This window comes from Micrasema longulum, unplaced genomic scaffold (genome assembly GCF_059751315.1).
Source record: "Micrasema longulum isolate JH-2025_06_02 unplaced genomic scaffold, ASM5975131v1 h1tg000248l, whole genome shotgun sequence".
Taxonomy (NCBI): domain Eukaryota; kingdom Metazoa; phylum Arthropoda; class Insecta; order Trichoptera; family Brachycentridae; genus Micrasema; species Micrasema longulum.
In genome coordinates this window covers 2,122,715-2,142,916 of record NW_028277453.1, presented here as the reverse complement: position 1 = coordinate 2,142,916, position 20,202 = coordinate 2,122,715, and the positions used below count along the sequence as shown (strand labels likewise).

At 36.0% G+C, this 20,202-nt stretch overlaps 1 protein-coding gene across 1 annotated transcript in view; it reads right to left on the bottom strand.

Annotated features, from left to right (window-relative positions):
- Positions 1-20,202, bottom strand: part of LOC148283338 (uncharacterized) — an 86,214-nt gene that overhangs the window by 2,825 nt on the left and 63,187 nt on the right. The window contains exon 4 of the mRNA XM_088223670.1: positions 16,144-18,985. Within this exon, the coding sequence (XP_088079796.1) occupies positions 16,144-18,985 (2,842 nt within the window). The remainder of the gene's footprint in view (positions 1-16,143; positions 18,986-20,202) is intronic.

Here is a 20,202-nt window from a genome sequence, read left to right as displayed (position 1 = left end):
TAGTTCTTTGGTTGGTGTTAGATAAAAGAGATCGTACACTAACATTAATATTGTATTTTGTAGTCTGTTTATGTCATTTTGGTTTCCTACTTCCCATAGTTGTTTCATATAATACATAAGTTTAGTACGTAAGTTAACTGATAGTACGTGAGTATAACAGCGAGGATACGAACTTCAGAAGAAAAATTTAATTTGATTCCGCTGAATAAAGTCGAAAGATCGTCATCGACGGCCTTCCAGGACGGCGTGCGCCCGCAGGGTTAAAGAAGAGGCAACTCAGGTTTAGGTTCTCCCGAGGCATGCGCAGCACGTGTCCAAGCCAGGTCCACCGCCGCATCCTCAAGACGCTCGTTATAGGAGGCTGCTGCGTCCGTTCTCGGACTTCAATGTGAGTTAAAAATCGAACCACCTTATACTCAATATTCTTCTCAAGCACTTACTCTCAAAACTCAGAAGATTGGTGTTTTGAGCATTGGTAAGGTGCCAAGATTCGCACCCATATAGGAGTACCGGCATTATACAAGAGTTGAATTATCGTCATTTCGTTTTGACCAAGTATAGACTAGATCATATTAATAGCATCATGTTAAAAGTTGCTCCGGCAATTCCTGGGCGAGTTTCGAGCTCATTGCGCATGCTTCCATCCTCAGTTACGTGAACTCCCAAGTATTTAAAGTATATTTTTTTTTTTATTACAGGTATTTTTCAAATCGATGAAATCAAATTTCAGCTTCTAGACAACGCCTGAAAACATTTTATAATTTTCATACCTCTTCCTATACCAATTAGTTTAATCAATAATGTTTTAAGTGTGTCCAAATGTTTGTAGACAGGCTGGCTTTCACTATAGAGGGAGTTATCCATATTGATTGAACTATTTTTACATTTCACCACGAGGCGAACGTATCTCTACTCGATTTACCTTTTAAGGATTTTTACCTGAGAGTAGCCATCGACTCGGAAACTCTTGTCCGAGGTTCTGGTTCTTTTTCACAAACATAATATTTTATTTATCGAATAGATATCTCGTATTTTCCATCGTGTTCTAATTTATGCAATGTACTCTGTTCTAATAGATACTGTTATTCGGAAGTTCTAAAACTAACTTATACAGTGATCTCACTCGCGTGCAATCTTACATATAAACATTAGCAAGGATCTGAAGCATTCGGAAGCTTTGCACATGTATACAGGATGTTTATTCTCATTAAATGATATGAAGCAATAAGCTAATACCAAACAAATACATCGCTTCTCAAACTGGGGGTCGCGACTTCCAGGACTGTCGATATAAGATTAAAGACCTTATAATCTTTTACAGAATATTTTATTTTCTCTTTCTTTTATTACATAAAAATATTATACCTGTCTTCTTATTATAGGAGCGAAAATTCATAAACATTTCTTGTATACCCACGAACAGGCCAGCCTTTGTGGGATTTTTTGTTTACAATTTAAACTGTTCACATGTATTTCATCAATATGTATTTCATTACGTTATAATTATTCTTTTTTTTTTTTTTATACTTTGTTTTACCTCTTATGTATATTGTAAAAAAAAACCTTTTTTTAAAAAAAAAAAAAAAAAATTAAAATTAAAAAAGAGGGTCGCAATCTGACAAAAAAGAAGGCACGCTTACAAAAATCACAAGGCGGGTGTTTTGTTTTTCGTGACTTTTGATGTGATCTGTAATATCGGGTTGTGGACCCGCGCCCGTCTTATGGCAAAACATGCATTTAAAAAAAGACCAAACTGAGATAACCGCCTTTAAAATTTTAAAGGGAATTTAAATTAGACTTTTTCTATAGTTGCCAATTGACTAGGAAGCTTCACAAAAAATAATCTTAAATACCAAATATAACAGATCTTAGAGAGTAGAATATTTTAAGCCGTATTACGGCAACCTATAGATGCATCGTTTTGCCATCAGACGGGCGTATGGATAGTGTTGCGGACTTACAGATCAGAGGTCCGACGTTCGAACCCCGCTCTGCACCAACTCAATCCCCCTCTTATAAGTTTTTTAAAACTCGTTTAACATGGCCCCAAAATTAAAATATTTGAGTGAATCATAAAAACATATATATTTGTTTCGAAAAACAAAAAAAAAATCACTCAAAAAATTAATCATGGAATCTCACACTCGAACAAATACATATTACATAAATTTACTTTAAAAATCAGTATTCAGTTCACCAAATTGAAACCAGTTGCAGTCCAAAAACGGTCCTGCTAATTGGCCTATACAATTGGAGTATGCAAAGAGGATTTAATGCCGTGCGGCCATCCTATCATACATTTCAGTATTCGTTTGTATTTTTACGTATTGTCATATACGCTCTTTCGATTTTGTCTGCTTTTGACATGACTTCGAATTAAATGTAAAGCTCACGCCAAAATCCGTCTGGCGGTTAAAAAATGACTGAATACGTGTTACGGATGACTAAGCGTTTGGGCATGAGTTAAGTGTAATAACTTTAGAGGGCTCAGTGTGTCTACGTGTAATAATAGGTCAATGGTTTTATTTAAGAAAACCGAACCTGTTTTTAAGGGTACGTAAAAGAATTATTAAGCAATATTTATATCTTAAGAGGAAACGGGGTCTGATTTTCATTCACATAAACGTATCCAAGTATTTTCTCGACAATTATGACAAAAGAGCAGTGTTTTTTTAAGCACCCAAGATATTTACCATTGGCGTGTCCCTGTTGATTGTTTTTTTAATAAATGGTTTACTATGGGAACTAGAACCATAAAAAAAACCCGTTAAAGGGTGCAGTTTTATCGGCTGTCGTCGGGCGCACGATGTACAAACATGATAAATATTTTTGAAAAACGCAAGACTTATTGTTATAAAAAAAAATATTCTGAAACTCTGTTTGAGAAAATTTTAAAATCGGTTTAGTTTTGAGGAGCGGAAAACGGGACAACGAAGCGTCGATTTTGTCTATTTTCGCTAAGCATAAAAGGTCCGACATGCCGTTGGTCTTTTTTGAGGCAGCTGCAAGACAGTGACAGAAAAACAATGTTCAAATACCTATTTATTATAATTCATTGTTTTTTTTTTTTAAAGAAACAGTCGACAATTATATAGTAACATTAAAAAAATATAGTTTAAAGACAGACCAGCAAAGTTCCTAAATAAGAATCATACATATTATCAAATTGAGTTACAATAAATGTATTTGTATGAGAGTAAGTGTAGATGTGTGTTTACGTGTATTAGTGTAGGAGTAAGTGTTCAGGTGCGTGTAAGTGTGAGCATCATTAAATAGTAAGTGGAGTCGTATCGCAGCCAGAAATAAGGAGTCTTAATTCATTTTTAAATAAATTAAGAGGCATGTGAAATATATCAAAAGATGAAAAAAAAAGCATTTTAGTTAGAGCAAGAACTATAGAGGAAAGAGTTTTGTGCATAGTTAGTGCTACAGACTTTCAGATGGAACAAATACTTATTTCTTGTCACGCGAATTGAGATTAATTTTGGAGAGTATGTTAAAAGAGTCTACTTTATTATTTAATCATTTATGTAAATAGCATAATTCAGATACAGTGCGTCTATTTTCAAGGGTAAAAAATCCATTTTGTTTGGCAAATTGGCTGTAAGTGCAAAGCGTTTTATTATTTTTATAATCTAGGTATTTTTAAAATTTTCGTTGAACATTTTCAATCCTTTCTATGTTTGTAATGTATTGTGGGCTCCACACAACGGATGCAAACTCCAAATTTCTGCGTACAAAAGTGTTGTATAAAATTTTTAATGTATTTGGTTTTTTAAAAGGTTTGGAAATTGTCACAGCATATCCTCACAATTTATGCAATCCTAAACACAAAAATAATAATGTATATGTAAGAGTATATACTCAAATCTAGCAATAGCAGAGAATCGCTAGGTTCAACTCGTTCCATATACAATTAATGATATCTCCTTTAAATTTGCACTAAGTACTTGTAATATTTCTAACACAAGACATTTATTTCCTCAATGCGTCATTTGTTGTGATGTAATCATTTGGTTATATAATTTCATTCATAAGCCAGTCAGTACGTATGTAGTGTCTCCTAATTAGTGTTTTTTGATCAGTGAAAAGATCTGCCAACAACCAACAAGCCGTTATATTACCGGTGCCGTGGGCGACTGGGGAAAATGGCGAAGCTTTTAACTAAATATACCTCGTACCTACCGTAAACAATGTCTACTAAGTTAAAATCTCAATACTATGAACACAGACGCGTACATCTGTATTAGTGATTAGAGTGGTACGTTATTATTATTGGGAGATCCGATTATTTATACAATAATATTATATATTAACTGGAACGTAGGTTCTCAAACTTACTGCGCCCACTTTGAGAATGAAAAATTGTAATTTATTTATTTAAATTTGTTGTAACAGAGAGGGAAAACATTTTTGAGAGGGGAATATGACGACAATTCATAAACCCTGTAAATGCCTTAGACTCCCATATTCTCTTCTCAAAAATGTTTTCCCTCTCTGTTGCAACAAATTTAAATATTAACAACTCCCTAGGGAGAAAATCCAGCCAGTCTGCAAGCATTTGGACATACTCAAAACATTGTTATTTGTTTATTATTTATTTGGGATTTTTACAGCTATTTACATAAAAAATAAGTAGAAATATATAAACAATGCTAGAGCCAATAAATGATAATAATAAATCAAATAATACAAAAAATAATACATAATATATAAGAAAAGAGTTTATAAAATTGTATGTGTGCGACGTTTGTATTCATGTATGAGTATATGAATGTGTGCGAATGAATGTGTGAGGGTGTGTATGTGTCGGTGCGTAAATAAAAAAGTAATTTGAAACGTGTATAGGAGAGAACTAGGTAAGAGGTTTGACTAAAAAGAAAATAAAAATAAATAGTTTATAGTACCTACTTTTGAAACCTTTTTAAAAATATTTTTCTTAAATAATGTCATGTTTTGATTGTATTTTAAAAAAGTGTCAAAACCTTATTCTGAATAAAGCATTTTAATTAAAATTTAATTAGTACATATTGAATGAACAATGTGCAACGAGTCCCATATAACACGGTAGGTACCCACGAGATGCAGTGCATACGATGTATTGTCAACAATAAACTAGGTAGGTATGACAATATGCGTTCGTTGGTGCAAAATGAACATACATAACATATTATATGCATCTACATTATGTATCAACTCTCGCTGCCTCTACCTACCATGGAATCACTTCTCTACAATACCGCAGAGTGTGTGCGAACCAACTCTGCTTAACAAAATTATGACAGGAATAATTGACTGTACAGAACTGCTTAGTTTAATAACAATACTTGTACCAGCCAGGATTTGTAGACGGTACCACCTGTTTCATGCACCAATTAGTAAAACATCATGTGTTAAAAATGCTTTTTTTGTAGAATTATTTTAGTGTACAATTCAAAATTTAAAGATATAGATTACACAAACATCACTCTGTCAGATTTAAAATTTGCACTAAAATGCATTATGTAACTTGGTAGACATTATAATAATACATATGTACACCTTCCTTTCCCTTCTTATCCTCACTTTAAGCATCCTTGTCCTAATCCCGCCTAATTTACAATAACTTACTGTTCTTAAAAAAATAAAAAAACTTTAATTGTTGAAAAATATTTACGAGTACATGAAAATAACATTCTTATATGTAATATATTTTCTTTACTAACTTTGTGGAAATCAGTTATTAGTTTTGAGTTTATACACTATATCTGTTTGTTTACTATAAATATGTATGTAGAACTGTTGATTTCCCTAATAAAATAAAATAAAATAAATAGAAATAAAATATACGATCGATTGATAGAGAATGATTGAAATAATAGGTAATATATACGCAAATACCACGTTATTTATATTTTCTTACAAAACTTCTTTATGAGCCGTGTCAAGTTCCCCTTGACCTTGGCGATAACTGTGGCGAATGATTTATCGCCATAGTGATATCCAGGGAAAAGTAAAAGGAGTAAACGAAGACGACGGGCTTAAATTAAACTCAATGTGCTTCCCAGCACTACATACCATAAAAACGCATAAAAATGTGCCTACTGCCGACAAATGACTAGTACTTAAACACATACTTTTTTTATAAAAAAAAACAGTTTATTCTGAAGATGGCTCCTACAATGGTAGGCAAAACGTCGGAACTAATCCAAAACACATGGCATCCCCAAAAAATAAACTTGGAAGTAGAAATAAAAGGAGTAGTTTTCCGTTGCTTTCTTGGGGTATTTTCTGTAGAGGTACTATCCCTTAGCTGGTGGTTCTCGGTTTGTGGCGCCGAAGATTCGCCATACGCCCTAACCCTGTCTGCTATGACCCTGATGGGAAGGTCAGTGATCACATTGCTCGAGACTCAATGGATTACAGGGACCTCTCTAGGACGCCTGGTAGTCGGACTTACTGAACTTCTTGCTGTGTTACAAAACATCAAATAATTTTTTTAAAAAGCAGTGTTCTCTTTCAGGCAAAAAACATATCTGTGACTTTCAAAAAAAAAATACGCATCGTCTTGAATTTTTGTGTGTAATTTATACTGTATAAAAACAATAAATAAAAAAAATTATTAAATATCTACAAAGACCAGGGATCTCCACACAATTGAACCCTTTAGAAAATCCATATCAACATTCACTAAAATCAACAAATGGAAGAATTTAAAATATTGATGTTCAAACATAGGCAAAATGGTGAATGTTACACAGTGCCTAAAGTGGCCACTTAAACCAGCCAATAACAGGTCATAAGTCCTGTAAATGCCAACACTTCCATATTCCCTTCTTGAAGGGATTCTCCACCCCTGTTGTAATTTGTTAATAGTTATGCTATTTGTATACCGTTCGTCCGAAAACGTCGGAGGGCGCTTTTAAGGGTTTTTGGACAGTTTTAGTTCCCATAGTAAACTATTTATCGAAAAAACAAAACAATAGACGCGTCAATGGTAATAAAATCACTGCTCGAGTGTCATAATCCAGACAGGAAATACAGAATACATTTTTATGAAGAAAAGTCACTTCGCGTTTCCTGTTCATTGAAAAATATTTTATTTTAAATTCGTATTCGCGTATTCCCAATCAATCGCTAATCAGATGTCGATTAATCAAACATATCCATCAATTTACCGAAATAAATCATCGAAATTCCGGAATTCTGGGAATAAACAGATTGGAAAAGCTCACATAATACGAGTGCACGCCTTCTCTCTCCGATAATCTCCATTCAGTAAACTATTTTGATTTGACAAGATAATCCAGCGAGACTGTTTGCACATATTTCTCGGAATAGAACCTATACAATACTTCTTCTTCATCTTGTAGTAGATCCGGGGATCTGTTTATCACAAAGAGGTCTCCTGGGATACCGAGCTCCGACTCTCTCGCCACCTCTTGTAAGGTCTTCCAGGTTGGTTGGCCAAGGTTCCACCTTTTAAAATAAATATTTCATATGAAATATGCCAGGATTTAGGCAAACGTGCTGACCATTGGACCACGAGGCGGATATAGGACACGTTTTGTTTTTCGGATACGTTTTGAAACTTAAAAATATAACATGAATAACACCTTTTATTTTAATCTAAGCTTCTTGCAACAGAGAGGGAAAACACTCTTGAGAAGGAAATATAGAAGTCTAAGCATTTCCAGGCCTCTGCCTTGTCATTGGCTGGTTTAAATGGCCACTTAACACACTGTGTAACATTCACCATTCCAAAAATGTTTTTAAATGTGGTTAAATGTTTGCAGACAGGCTAGATTTCCTCTCTAGGAACATATTTAGATCTAAATTTGGTGCAACATATAGAGAAAACACCCTCGAGAAGGAAATATGGAAGTATAGGGATTTACAGGGCCTATGATCTGTCATTGGCTAGTTTAAGTGGCTTAAGTGGCCACTTTACACACTGTGTAACATTAACCATTTTGCCTACGTTTAAACATCCACATTTTCTCAACTTTTCCATCTGCTGACTTTTGTGAGGTAAAAGAGCTGAAACCGTTATCATGTGGGTGTGATTCATCCGGCTGAACCAATGATAAAGGATTCAGCTCTTTTACTTCACAAAAGTCAACAGATGGAAGAGTTGAGGAAATGTGGATGTTTTAACATAGGAAAAATGGTTAATGTTACACAGTGTATAAAGTGGCTACTAAAACCAGCCAATGACAGGTCGTAAGCCTTGTAAATGTCTAGACTTCCATATTTCCTTCTCGAGTGTTTTTCCTCTCTGTTGCAAGCAGTTTAGATCTAAATAAGTCCCTAGGAAGGAAATCCAGCCAGTCTGCAAACGTTTGGTCACACTTAAAACATTTTTGACCTTTTATTTTATTGGTTGGTTGGAAGAAACTGCTATTTTGAAATAAGCCCGTTGATGGACATATATATATATATATATATATATATACAAGAAGTTAAGTAAATAAAATAAAAATTATTTTTTGACGTCTTTCATTGTTCATGTTCTTAATAGTGTTGATTCCTCTTCGTGCTGCTGCGGATATCTTAATTAATTATCTGAACACATCCTGTGGTCTTGTCCCTTTCTCCCTTTCCATAATTACCGAATGCAGTTTCTCGCTACTATAAGTGGCCCTGTAATAGGTTCTGTCGGACATACAGATCTGGTGGCTTCCAAAAAGGCTTTTAAAAAGTTTTGTAATCATTTCGGCGAATTGATCATGTCTAATCAATTTAATCCCAGTCAGTGAAGAATTTACTTCCCTCTTTTGTCAATCCAATTAAGTGCATATTATCTACTTTTGAATTACTTTCTTTCAGCACAAAAATGCTGAGGCTACTAGATTACAGAGAGCTCCTTCGGGCAGCTTTTCTCGTTCGGCAACAAGCAAATTTAACGTGTATGTGGACACCGCCAAGGAGACTCGTGTCCTTAGATTCAGTGTGCGGGTTGTGATAGCCAAGCTGTGGTCCTATCAATGAGGGAAAATTTTGAAAATGATTTGTTCATCATCGACCAATCGAAACCGGCAATAAATTTATGGCGGTTGTGCATTTATAATAATATTTGTCAGTACGTAGGCACTAAGCTTTGTGATCCAACTATAAAGCATAAACAACTATCGTAGATTTCCGTGGGCAAAACTGACGTCAGAAGGTGACGGAAATAACGCCGTGGATTGCAACGTTCGTCCGTAACGTCGACGGAATTGGATTATTCCAAATTTGGGTCTAGTTAAAGGAAAAGAGAAAAGTCACAAGTAACTAACTACGCATTGCGATAATGCTAGACAGCGTTAACCACTTAAATGCCTAATAAATTCAACGGATATTTTAAATAAATTTATTGTAACAGAAAAGGAAAAAACTTTTATGAGAAGGAAATGTGGAAGTCTGGGCTGGCCTGTTGTTGGCTGGTTTAACCTATTGCTCCCTGATGATACAAACATGTTCTGGTGTAAAATAACTCGTATATTTATTTCTTTCTATCTTATATGAGAATTCATTTGATAGGGATCATGTTAGGATCTGTGTTAGGATTTTGCCGGTAGTGTCTTGATAATTTGATGTTCCTCTGTGATTTGGTATAGATACGTATTGTTTTTCTTCTGTTGCTTGAGTGCATGTTGTATAGGGCAAATTATTCTCATGTTTCCTATATGTATTTGGGTTTCATGTCGTTGATTGATTTGTTTGTATTACTACGTTCTTCTTCCTTTCCGAGGCGGGATCTGGAGCGTGCGGGCGCGGTCTCCATTTGGAACTAACACTGTATTCCTTCACAGTCATACTGGGAAATTAGAAAAGGGTGATTGAGCTGACCATGTGTATTTGATTGTTCTTGTTCAGTTTGTACTGACAATACTGCAGTGAGGGGTACAATTGAAGTTTTTAAAGTTTCTTTGTTTTGCTATTTTCGCGGTTTGATTGTAAAGAAATATTAAAATTTCTATTAATTAGTTTAAAAAAAAATGATATTGGTATGCGAAACTGAAGAAAGACTCAAGTCTTTATGAACAGTTTTGGGAAAGGGATGGATGCTTTCATTGTAATGCATTTGATGTAACTAAGCACTGTCAGTACATATTTAGACATTTTTTAGTAGTGTCGGCCATCTTGGAGTAATTAGTTCCAAAAAATTACTCCGGGGAACAGTTTTACGTAAAGCTGTCACCAATTTGGTTATGTAAAATTACTACTCCTTTACAAACCTCAACATTATAATTTTGACAGCAAGTGAGTTCTTTTATATTTTATATTTTTGTGGTTTGATTATAATGCGGGTTTTTCATTATTTTTTGTAAATATATAGCACTGAAAAAAACACGACAGTTACTTGTGGGTATAGATTTGTACCACTGTTTTTTTATATAAAAGTTTTTTTTAAAAAAACAGGATAAATATATAATCGTTTTCAAGCTATAAATAACACAATTTAAAAAGAGAAAGTTAAAAAAACTATTCTAAATATATGTTCATGGATTAAGTGGCCACTTAACACACTGTGTAACATTCATATTTTCTTTTCAAAAATGTTTACCCTCTTTGTTGCAATAAATAGAGATTTTATTAACTCCCTATGGAGTGAAATCCCTCATTCCTACAAACATTTGGACATACTCAAAATATTATTGATCAAATTAAGTAGCATAAAATTTGGAAAATGATTTCAGGCGGTGCTTAGCAGGAGAAATAATTCAGCAAGATGAATATCACCCACATCAATGAAGGTGTCAGCTCTTTTACTTCCCAAAGGTCAACAGATGGAAGAGTTGAGGAAATGTGGATTTTTTAACACAGGCGGAATACTGAATGTTACACAGTGTATAAAGTGGTCATTTCAACCAGTCAATGACAGATCATAAGCCCATGTAAATGCCTAGACTTCCACATCCCCTTCTACAAAATGTTTTTCTCTTAGGAGTGAAATCTAGTCTGTCTATAAACATTTAGACATACTCAAAACATTGTTAAATTCAACGGATGTTAGAATGCTTTTGGTAAAGAAAAATACTGTCAATAGTAATAACTTTTGATGGAATATTTTGCGAAATCAAAAAAGTGGAATAGATTTTGAATTTATTTTAGGTGGTATGTTATATTGGAGGTAAAACATATTTTAGAGATATATATATGCAAATGTTCATGTTACTCTGTGCCATGCGCGAGGTACCGCTATAGGCACCTTAAGGGTTAAATTAGTTCGCAGGGGAGAATAAAATGCAGTTTATCGTGATCATCTGTTGCAGAATAGTCCAGACGAATAATAATCAGTCCGACGTTTCAGGTGCCAGTATAGGGACAATGAAATATTGCAGCTCAAATCAACCTAATTAATAAATATTTCATGCCGAACTTCCCAGGAATTCAACCCATGACCTCAAGCTAGGCAGACGAACGCGCCAACCATTTCGGCAGACAAAAGTTTTGACCTAAAATGCAGAATTAAAATTGGAGCAAGTCAGTCTTGAACTTTCAACTTAAAATTAAAAATCTAAAAATGCAATTCCCCGTTTCTGAGTAACTTTAAAAACTGCGCTAGACTCTAAGCGTTTGTAGTAATACAAAAATAATAGTACTTTTAGGCTAGGAAAATTCCTCAGTCGTTCTCACCTTGTGTTTACTGCCACTCGTGTCGCCATTTTATCTCTAACAGTTTTTATTGTTAGTTTACACACTTTGGCCCTTTTCACACACGCCACGCCAATCCGCCTGGCCCAGTAATTTTACCGGCTACAAACGCATACAAAATGTGTCACCTTTTGTTGAGTGTACCTGGAAATTACCGGGGAGGGTGGATTGGCGTGGCATGTGTGAAAGGGCCTTTCTATCATAATTATCCTTGGGAATTTTCCACCTCAGTATCTTTGAAGGCTGATTTCAGCGAAACAAAATAATTATTACAAAAGCTTAGAGCCTAACGCAGTTTTTAAAGTAAATCAGAAACTAAGGAATTGCCTTTTTAGATTTTTATTTTAAGTTGAAAGTGCAAGTCTGACAATTTTATCACAGAAATAAAGGATTTTTTATATTTTTTTAACTGTCAAAAAGTTAAAGCTGCTTTGTTTAAAAATGGAATCGCCCGTCAGTGCGAGTGCATACAGCAACAGAACGAACGCATTGGCCCAGTGCAACTGATTTGATTACATATTGGCGAGATTCCGTGCACTTTCAAAGCCACGCTAACTGCTAATGAGAACAACAGCTTTTCACAACATTGAGTCATCAGCTCAGGGTATCGCGAGCATTTATTTCGGTCATGTGTGAATATAAATATGTATACTATATACAATATATACTGTAAGAATGTATCTATCCCTCGATTTATGAAGCCCCGAACTGCGTGTGTAAAGCTCAATCCGACGCACCTCGAGCAAACACTCGTAACGAAAATTTCATTCAACTATTTACCTTTTTTTATTATGTTCAGTGCATTAACTTTGTGGTTAAACATTTTAATTAATATTAGTAAATATAAGTATTTAACCACTTACCGACTTTTTATGTCTACCGGTTTCGAGGCGTACCCGTCTCTTTGTCAGGGCACTCACTACACCAACATTCAAATACTCAAATACACTATCACATTTGCATTTGCGTTATCTACTATCACCTTTTATTTAGTATTTGCATGTCTCGGAACCGATAGACATAAAAAGTCGGTATGTCGTTAAATATTAATATTTACTTACATTTAATAATAATTTACCCTTTGCATTTCTGTACAAATCATCGTCATTCCCTTTCCGCATCTAATAGTGCATAGGGCACTGCATTGGTACACCAATCGCAGCACATCTTGATCATTTTTTGCTACATGAGGGTAAGATGATCAGTCTTACGCTTCAGGCACCAGTCTAGGTATTATGAAATATTCTGGTGTGAAAACATCATTTTAATAAATATTTCAAATCAACCATGTCGGGAATCGAACCCGAGACCTTATGCATGGTAGGCAAATGCGCTGACCATTACACCATGAAGCCGAATATTTAAAAAAAATAAAAAAATTAAGGAATAACCCGCTAAGTCTCTATTTTGAGGCTTGTCAGCAGGTGGGATAGAGGAGATATGGAAGGAGGTAATGAAAAATACACCACAACACCCAGACCAATTGAAAAAAAAAATCTTGAATTTTTTTCTTGCAACTGGCGGGAATCGAACCCGCGACGCTAGTTTCACAGTTGACCATCTAACTGCGCCACGGCACCTATCATTATTAACTTATTAGTTCTATTTTTTTTGTTGTGTCCTCTTGTTACATAAAGGTAAAGTGATCAGCCTTACGCTTCAGGCGCCAGTTCAGGAACATGAAACATTGGACTGAAGAACCACGTTTTTAATCAACACATATCGAAATATTTCATACTAACCATATCGAAAATCGAACCCGAGACCTCTTGCATGGTAGACAAACTACCTGAACATTGCACCACGGGGCTGACGACAAAAATACAAATTTGTACAAAAGACTTAAAAAAAAAGTTTTTTTCTCTTTACTATGATATCCTGGTACGGGCAGATTCACCACGAAGAAGACAATATATTATTTCCGATTACTTTATATCTTTAAGTTAATAAACATGTAATTTAAATTAGTTATTATATCTAATCGTCAACTCAAATGTCATTGAAATATTTTACTCCGTAATAAGCAAACAGTTATTTAGGTTTTCTGAAATTTAGAAAGCGTGAGGAACTTCAGTCCTACGGGAAATTGGATACAATAAATGTTTTTTCGCGGGCGGCAAAAATTGGAGCATACAGAATTCAATATGATAGCGTCCCTTGATTTTAAGTAAAGAACGTGGATAAATTACTTTTAATATAAAACTAAAGAAGGCTTCTTTTCGTTCTTAAGATTAACTTGAGCATGGTAAAATGGCTGACATCTCTTTAGTGCTAATAGTATTTTTGCGAAAATTTTAAGTTACTGCTTTCTGACGTACGAGTAAAAATGTCTCTGTGTCACAACTCACAACAGTCATGGCGGCACATTCCAAATTTAAATCGCTGTCAAATGGAGGTCTACCGGTGTTGCTACGGGCAGAAAAGTTACTGATTTTGCGAATGATTATGGCAATGGTCAACATCCGACGCCTACCTAGCTGTCCTCCAACTGTCACAGTTTTCGCAGTATTGTCAAAAACTTCCGAGTCATTGCCGCTTTTCCGAGAAAAACTTATCAAAATGTTTGTATTCGATGTAAGCGATTTTTGCGTGTTAATAATTTCGTTACTCATGAGTATATTTGTGGATGATATGTGTGCAAAACTGCTATAGATATTATATACAATACATACATCAGAATTTTTCAGTACTTTTCAGATGCTAGTAACACTTTTCTGCGTTGTTTTGTTAATAACTTATTTACCAAAATTAAAACCCCAAAAACGTTACCTAGCACATTTGTTTTGGATTTTATAAAGCATTCAAAATAGTATTTATTAAGGGTGTAATTTAATAAAAAATAAGAAAGTCATTTAATTAAAAATAAGAAAGTTTAGATCGTGCGATTATTTTTTTTAAATAAACACGTATTAGATATTTCTGTTAAAAAATATACTTAAAAGATTTACGTAACTAAAATATAATCACTTTTCGACCGGCAGATTACGCCTCTTAAAATTAAGACCAAATTTTGGTACATTGATCCACATATAAAGACTTGGTATTAAAGTAAAATAAATAATAAGTAAAACTTCAATATTCCCTGCTTTACGGTATTCTCTATCCCTGTTGTAATTTGTTAATCTTAATGACTCCCGTGGGGATTAAATCCAGTCTTTTATTTACAAGCATTTGGAAAAACTCAAATATTGTGATGTAAAGATAATAAATGTAAAATTAGAATTGAGACAGCAAAGTCTTAAAAATTGTAAAAAAATGTAAGGTATTTCTATAAATAAATATTTATAGAAATACCTTACAAAATATAATTTTTTTCTAATGCATGTTTACTTAATTGTTTTGATTACACGATTTTTAAAAATGTTTTAAAATAGCTAAATTGTATGATTTCCAAACTTTTTATCAGAGTACAGCCTTAAGATAGTGTTTTTATGTGAAATTCAGATTGGTTTATTAATTTATTTAAATACGCCATTTCTGCATTTACGCAACATATTATTAAAATAGTGTTTTTTTAATACAATAACGCAATAGGAGCTATCAATAGACATATAAAAACACAAACCTACATATTTTATGCTTCGTGATTTTAAACAGAATGATTATTAATAAAATAACTTTTACATTACACAAATTATAACTATTTTAACCCGACATATTAAAGCTGATTTCCGAATTATATATTATTTCGTAATACTTTATTTATTAGTAACTTTGTTTTTGCAGTGACAAATTAAATACATCAGAATATGAGGCATATTCATTGCCAGTGTTTTAATGAACATTCGAGAGATGATTGTCGAATTTTCTATAATTTGAACAATTTTATATTTATGAGTATATATAATTTTAGAATATGTTATCGATAAATACATGTAAATATTTCTTTTTCGATTGAGAAATTAGAATTAAATCTGTTGTTAAATTAATAATATGTACCGTAGTGTTGTTGACTCATGAATCAAATGTCCGAGGTAAGAACCCCAGTCTATGAAATCAACAGAAGCTCATTATGATTATAACATTTTCGCAAAATTAAAATTATGAGTAAATAATAAAATATCTTTTTTTTTCAATGAAAAAACACAAAAGTAAACAAAACAAACAAAAGGATCAATAATATTTTCAATTCGAGATTTGTTTTCCTTAATGTAATTACAGTAAGCATCTTGTCAAAGAAACAAAAAAACTGTTGACGATAAATAATTCGTTGGAGACTAATTTTAATAGAATATGCTCTTGAACAATGTTTTGGTACAAAGCAAATAAATATGACAGGTTTTAAACTTATTTGAAAAGTCGTTAATTTTTCACAACCCTATTCTGAATTTAGGTTAAGAAATGCCTTGTGTTATACTGTGAAGATATAATTTAAACATTAATATTTCATTTTATGGAGCTGCTTAAATCGCGTGAATTCAAAACAAACATCAATAGATATTTTTTACGATCAAAAATAGAGTTATTAGTTGTTTACGTATCAGTTGTTGACTATAAAATACGTGTAATAAAATGTGAACTTACGTTATGACGCTGGACGCAGAACGGGATCCCATCAAGAGAAGTTTCCGTCAACACCCTCTCGGAACTTCCTCTCAGCAACTCAGCTAGCAGCTCAACACTCGGCTCCAACTTTTTCTTATCATCATTGCTGTTTCTGGAGAAACCCTCCAGCTTAGAAGGACTCGAGGTAGTCCTTTGATGAAACACTATTCCACGATTCACATTTTCTGATGGAGACGTCACAGGATTAGGAGCGGAATAAGGAATATTTGCACTCACTTTACGTTTTGGGGATGAGCGTATCACGGTTTTTTGAATTGGAGAACTCGACAGACCGAACGAATTTTTTAGTAGGGTATCGTCCAAAGAATGATTCCCCGCCCCTCTACTTCGCGTTACGACAATACGGGGCTCCGGTATTCCCAAAGAACTTGTATTTGAAGCCAAGGACGTTCGACTAGATCCTACATTTGGACTTGTCGGTCTTCCGGATGGAGTTGCAACTAACTCGTCCAAAAATTTCAATTCTTCGTCGTGTTTTGACAGTTTAAGCTCTGGTTTTCTCATTTCCGCTTCTAACATTTGACCGTAAGGTCCTCTGAGGGGGCGTTTTGAATATCTTCTAGGAACATGGCCACCTTTTTCTTTGGTATGTTGACATCGCGATTCGTTATCAGATACATCTGATGGATTAAATGGTGAAGGTGACGTTCTATCTCTATTTGGAGTAGACAATCCACCCGATTCACTCTCTCCCTCGGATAAGGAATCAGCCCTTGCTAGAAGAGTACAACGTTTGTTATTTAATTTCGGTATGGGGAACTCTTCTTTCTCTTCGGAACTCTGGTATGTAAGGGCCGGTCTAGAGTTCCATCTAGGTTCTGTTAAAGATTTTGGCCAATGTATAGCAGAATTTTCATCAATTTCTGGGCTCATAGGCTCATCTTGCGGGGAGCTCCATATACATGCCGTGTCTTGTCCTGTCCACCGAGCTGAATCTCCCGGCTGTCTGACTTGTGTAGTATCCGATAGAGTTCGGGATCGGTTTCTACCGTTATCTCCAATAAACAACTCAGAATCTCCGGTTTCAAGGTTTACTATTTCACCATTAGGAACATTTTTTACCAAATTCTCACCGAACTGAGCACTTATAACAGATTCTGGTAAAATTAAACCACTGAGTTCGTCCTGAATAGGCCATTTTGTTATGTATATACCTTTCCTTCGTTTGGATTTATCTAGGATACGTTTCTTTTCTTCGGATACTTGGGGAGGCAATTTGCTCGCATTCTGGACAGTGGCCAATAAATTTTCTAGTTGTTCACTCGTAATAGTCTCGTCATCGGGTGTTTCCAAAACATTCTGTTTATTTGGATGGTTCTTATCGTCACCAATTTCGTTCGAATCACTATCTATCATTTTCGTGTCGGGCGATTTTATTTCTTCGTTACCATTTTCACCCACCCATTGTTCCGTAGGAATGTTGCACCACTCTTTAACAATACACTCGTATACCGGGACAGGTATGACACTTGCGGTAGCAGTTTTAAGAACTTTACCTTCGGGCGTCTCGATAAAAATTTGCGCGCGAGTACACTCGGGAGTTACTTCAACAACTGGGGAATTACTCTTATCGTCTACATTTTCCACAACTACAGTTTCAGGAGAAAACACTTCATTACTATTAACAAAATTAGAATCATTCGTTCGTTCAAACGGCGACGGTAGCGCTAAATCGGTCGCATTATTTATTTCCTCCGGCACAGGAAATTGGAAAGGGCACATCCGTTCAGAAGGGCCTTCTGTAGGCGACATAGTGTCACTTTGCGCGCGGGCACTGTCGGCGAGAGAAGTGTCACTCTCTTCGCACACTTCGCGCAATGTTTGATTTTCAGGAATGTACTGCAAGCTCTTTCTACCACCGCAATCTATGTTCACAAAAGATAAATCACCGTCAACACTCGAACTCCGACCGGGTAAGGGGTGAGTTAGAGATCTAGTACCCGAATGTTTGTGTGACAAATCTGGAACGACCGTTGGAATTCTCGACAGCGACATTTCAGCGGCGAAACCTTCGTCGGATCCCACGGCCGAGTCCACGGACGGGGTCGAACCGACGTCGACAGTCGCATCGACCATGGGAATGAATTGTCGGGTAGAAGTCTCTCGCTTCCTGGGTAAAGTTAAGTCCGCGGCACAAACGGAAGACCCGGGACAAGGTGCATCCGGCACAGTAGGAAGTTCGCCGGGTTTGTACGCGCTTCGCGACACTGTTACTAGTTTAGGGTTACTTCTCGTGTATTTCCCGTCGATGGCGTTAAAATCCACCTGCGAGAAGGAAGCACTTCGGAAAGGAATAGTCCGTTGCGCGTAGGAGCCGACGATGGCCCTCGCCTCCACTTTCCGCGGTCTGATGTCCACGGGGTCGAAGCGATCGTCCTCCTTGGAGCTGTCGCACTCGCTGTAAGCGCGCGGCGCCGGGCGGTGCGCGGGCGGGGGCTCCGGGGCCTCGGGGGCGGAGGCGCGCGCGCCCCGGTGCAGGCGCGGCGGCGGCAGCGGCGGGGGCGCGCGCCCCTTGAGCCGCTCCGTGAGCTCCCGCAGCCGCTCCGCCCTGTCGGGGCGCGCCTTGCGCTCCCCGGAGGCGGAGCGGCCGAAGCGGAAGCGCTGCAGGCGGTCCAGGGCGGGGGGCGGCGCCCGGAAGCAGGCGGGCAGCTCGGGCTTGGCGCTGACGGAGTGCGGCCCGCAGCAGGCGGCAGACTGTCCGCAGCACTCGGCCAGCGCGCGCCGCGGCCCGCCGCTATATTTAGCGGCCGCCAGCCTCACCCCGTACCGCACGCCGCCCACTGACACGAAGCCCGCTGCCCTGCGACACCCGCACGTGCACGTGCACGTACATATATTAGCAAACACTCAATTACCTTGTATATCGATGCAGTATTATGACGACCCCTAACTGACAATTGCAATTTTAATTTTCTTATAATTAAAGCTAAAATTATAATTTTAGTAATATTACATGTAAGCATTTGCATTAATTTACTACAGTGAATTCGCAATACTTATGAGTTTAAGATGTTCAAATTTCAACCGTCTGTTAGGGACTAAACAGGGATAAATACATCATAATTACTTTCTAGATATTACAATTATAATAAATAAGTATCGAGAATGAAACAATTAGTTTGTTTTTAAATTTGATTAGAAACTTTGAAAAAATGTATAATGAGGTAACTGACGATTAATATTGTCTTATTTACTAAACAATTGTTGTCAGCATTAAAGGGTTATTATTTAACCCATTGATTGTAGACTGATTATCAGGTAGAACAACATTACGAATCACTAAATGAATGTTAATTAATAGAAAGCACATAGCTGCTTAGCTGCCGATTTGTACAGAAAAATATGTCTATATTATTAAGACAGAAGCTGTATTCAACAAGCAAATTTCTGTGTCATAAAAAAGTATACATGTAAGCAAAATAATCGTTTTTGCACAAAATACTAACAAGACAAGAAAATATTATAAAAAAAGATACTAAACGGAAGATTTTTCAGTGATTTTAAAAACGTAATAATCATCAACGCATAATATACCAAAGAACTTATGTAGACAGTAAAATATTATTGAACATATTGAAGTAAGTATGGCGTCGTCGGCAAATTTGCGGCAGTGCGGTGACAAGCACACGCCGTAAACTTTTTTAAAAATAAACTGTCCCAATATTAAATTTAGACCCGCCACGAATTCCCCGCCCGACGGCTATATGAAATATTCCCGCCGACCATGCATGAATGAAACTAATAAGTTGTATTGCCTCACCTAGAAAACGAGTAGTGATTTGTACAAGGAATGCAAACTCACGGATGATGCTTTGAAACAATAAGTGTCCAATACAGGGACAGTAAGAGATTTTCGGATGTTTGTCGGCATGGTAAAGCCGAATTTTTCATGCCAAATTCAAATATTATATTTGTAAAATCAAGTCGGTAATCGGAACACAATTTTGAACTGCGAGGGTAGGCTGAAAATTAATGCACATATACTCGTAGAAGGCGAACGAAATAACCTTTAGAAGC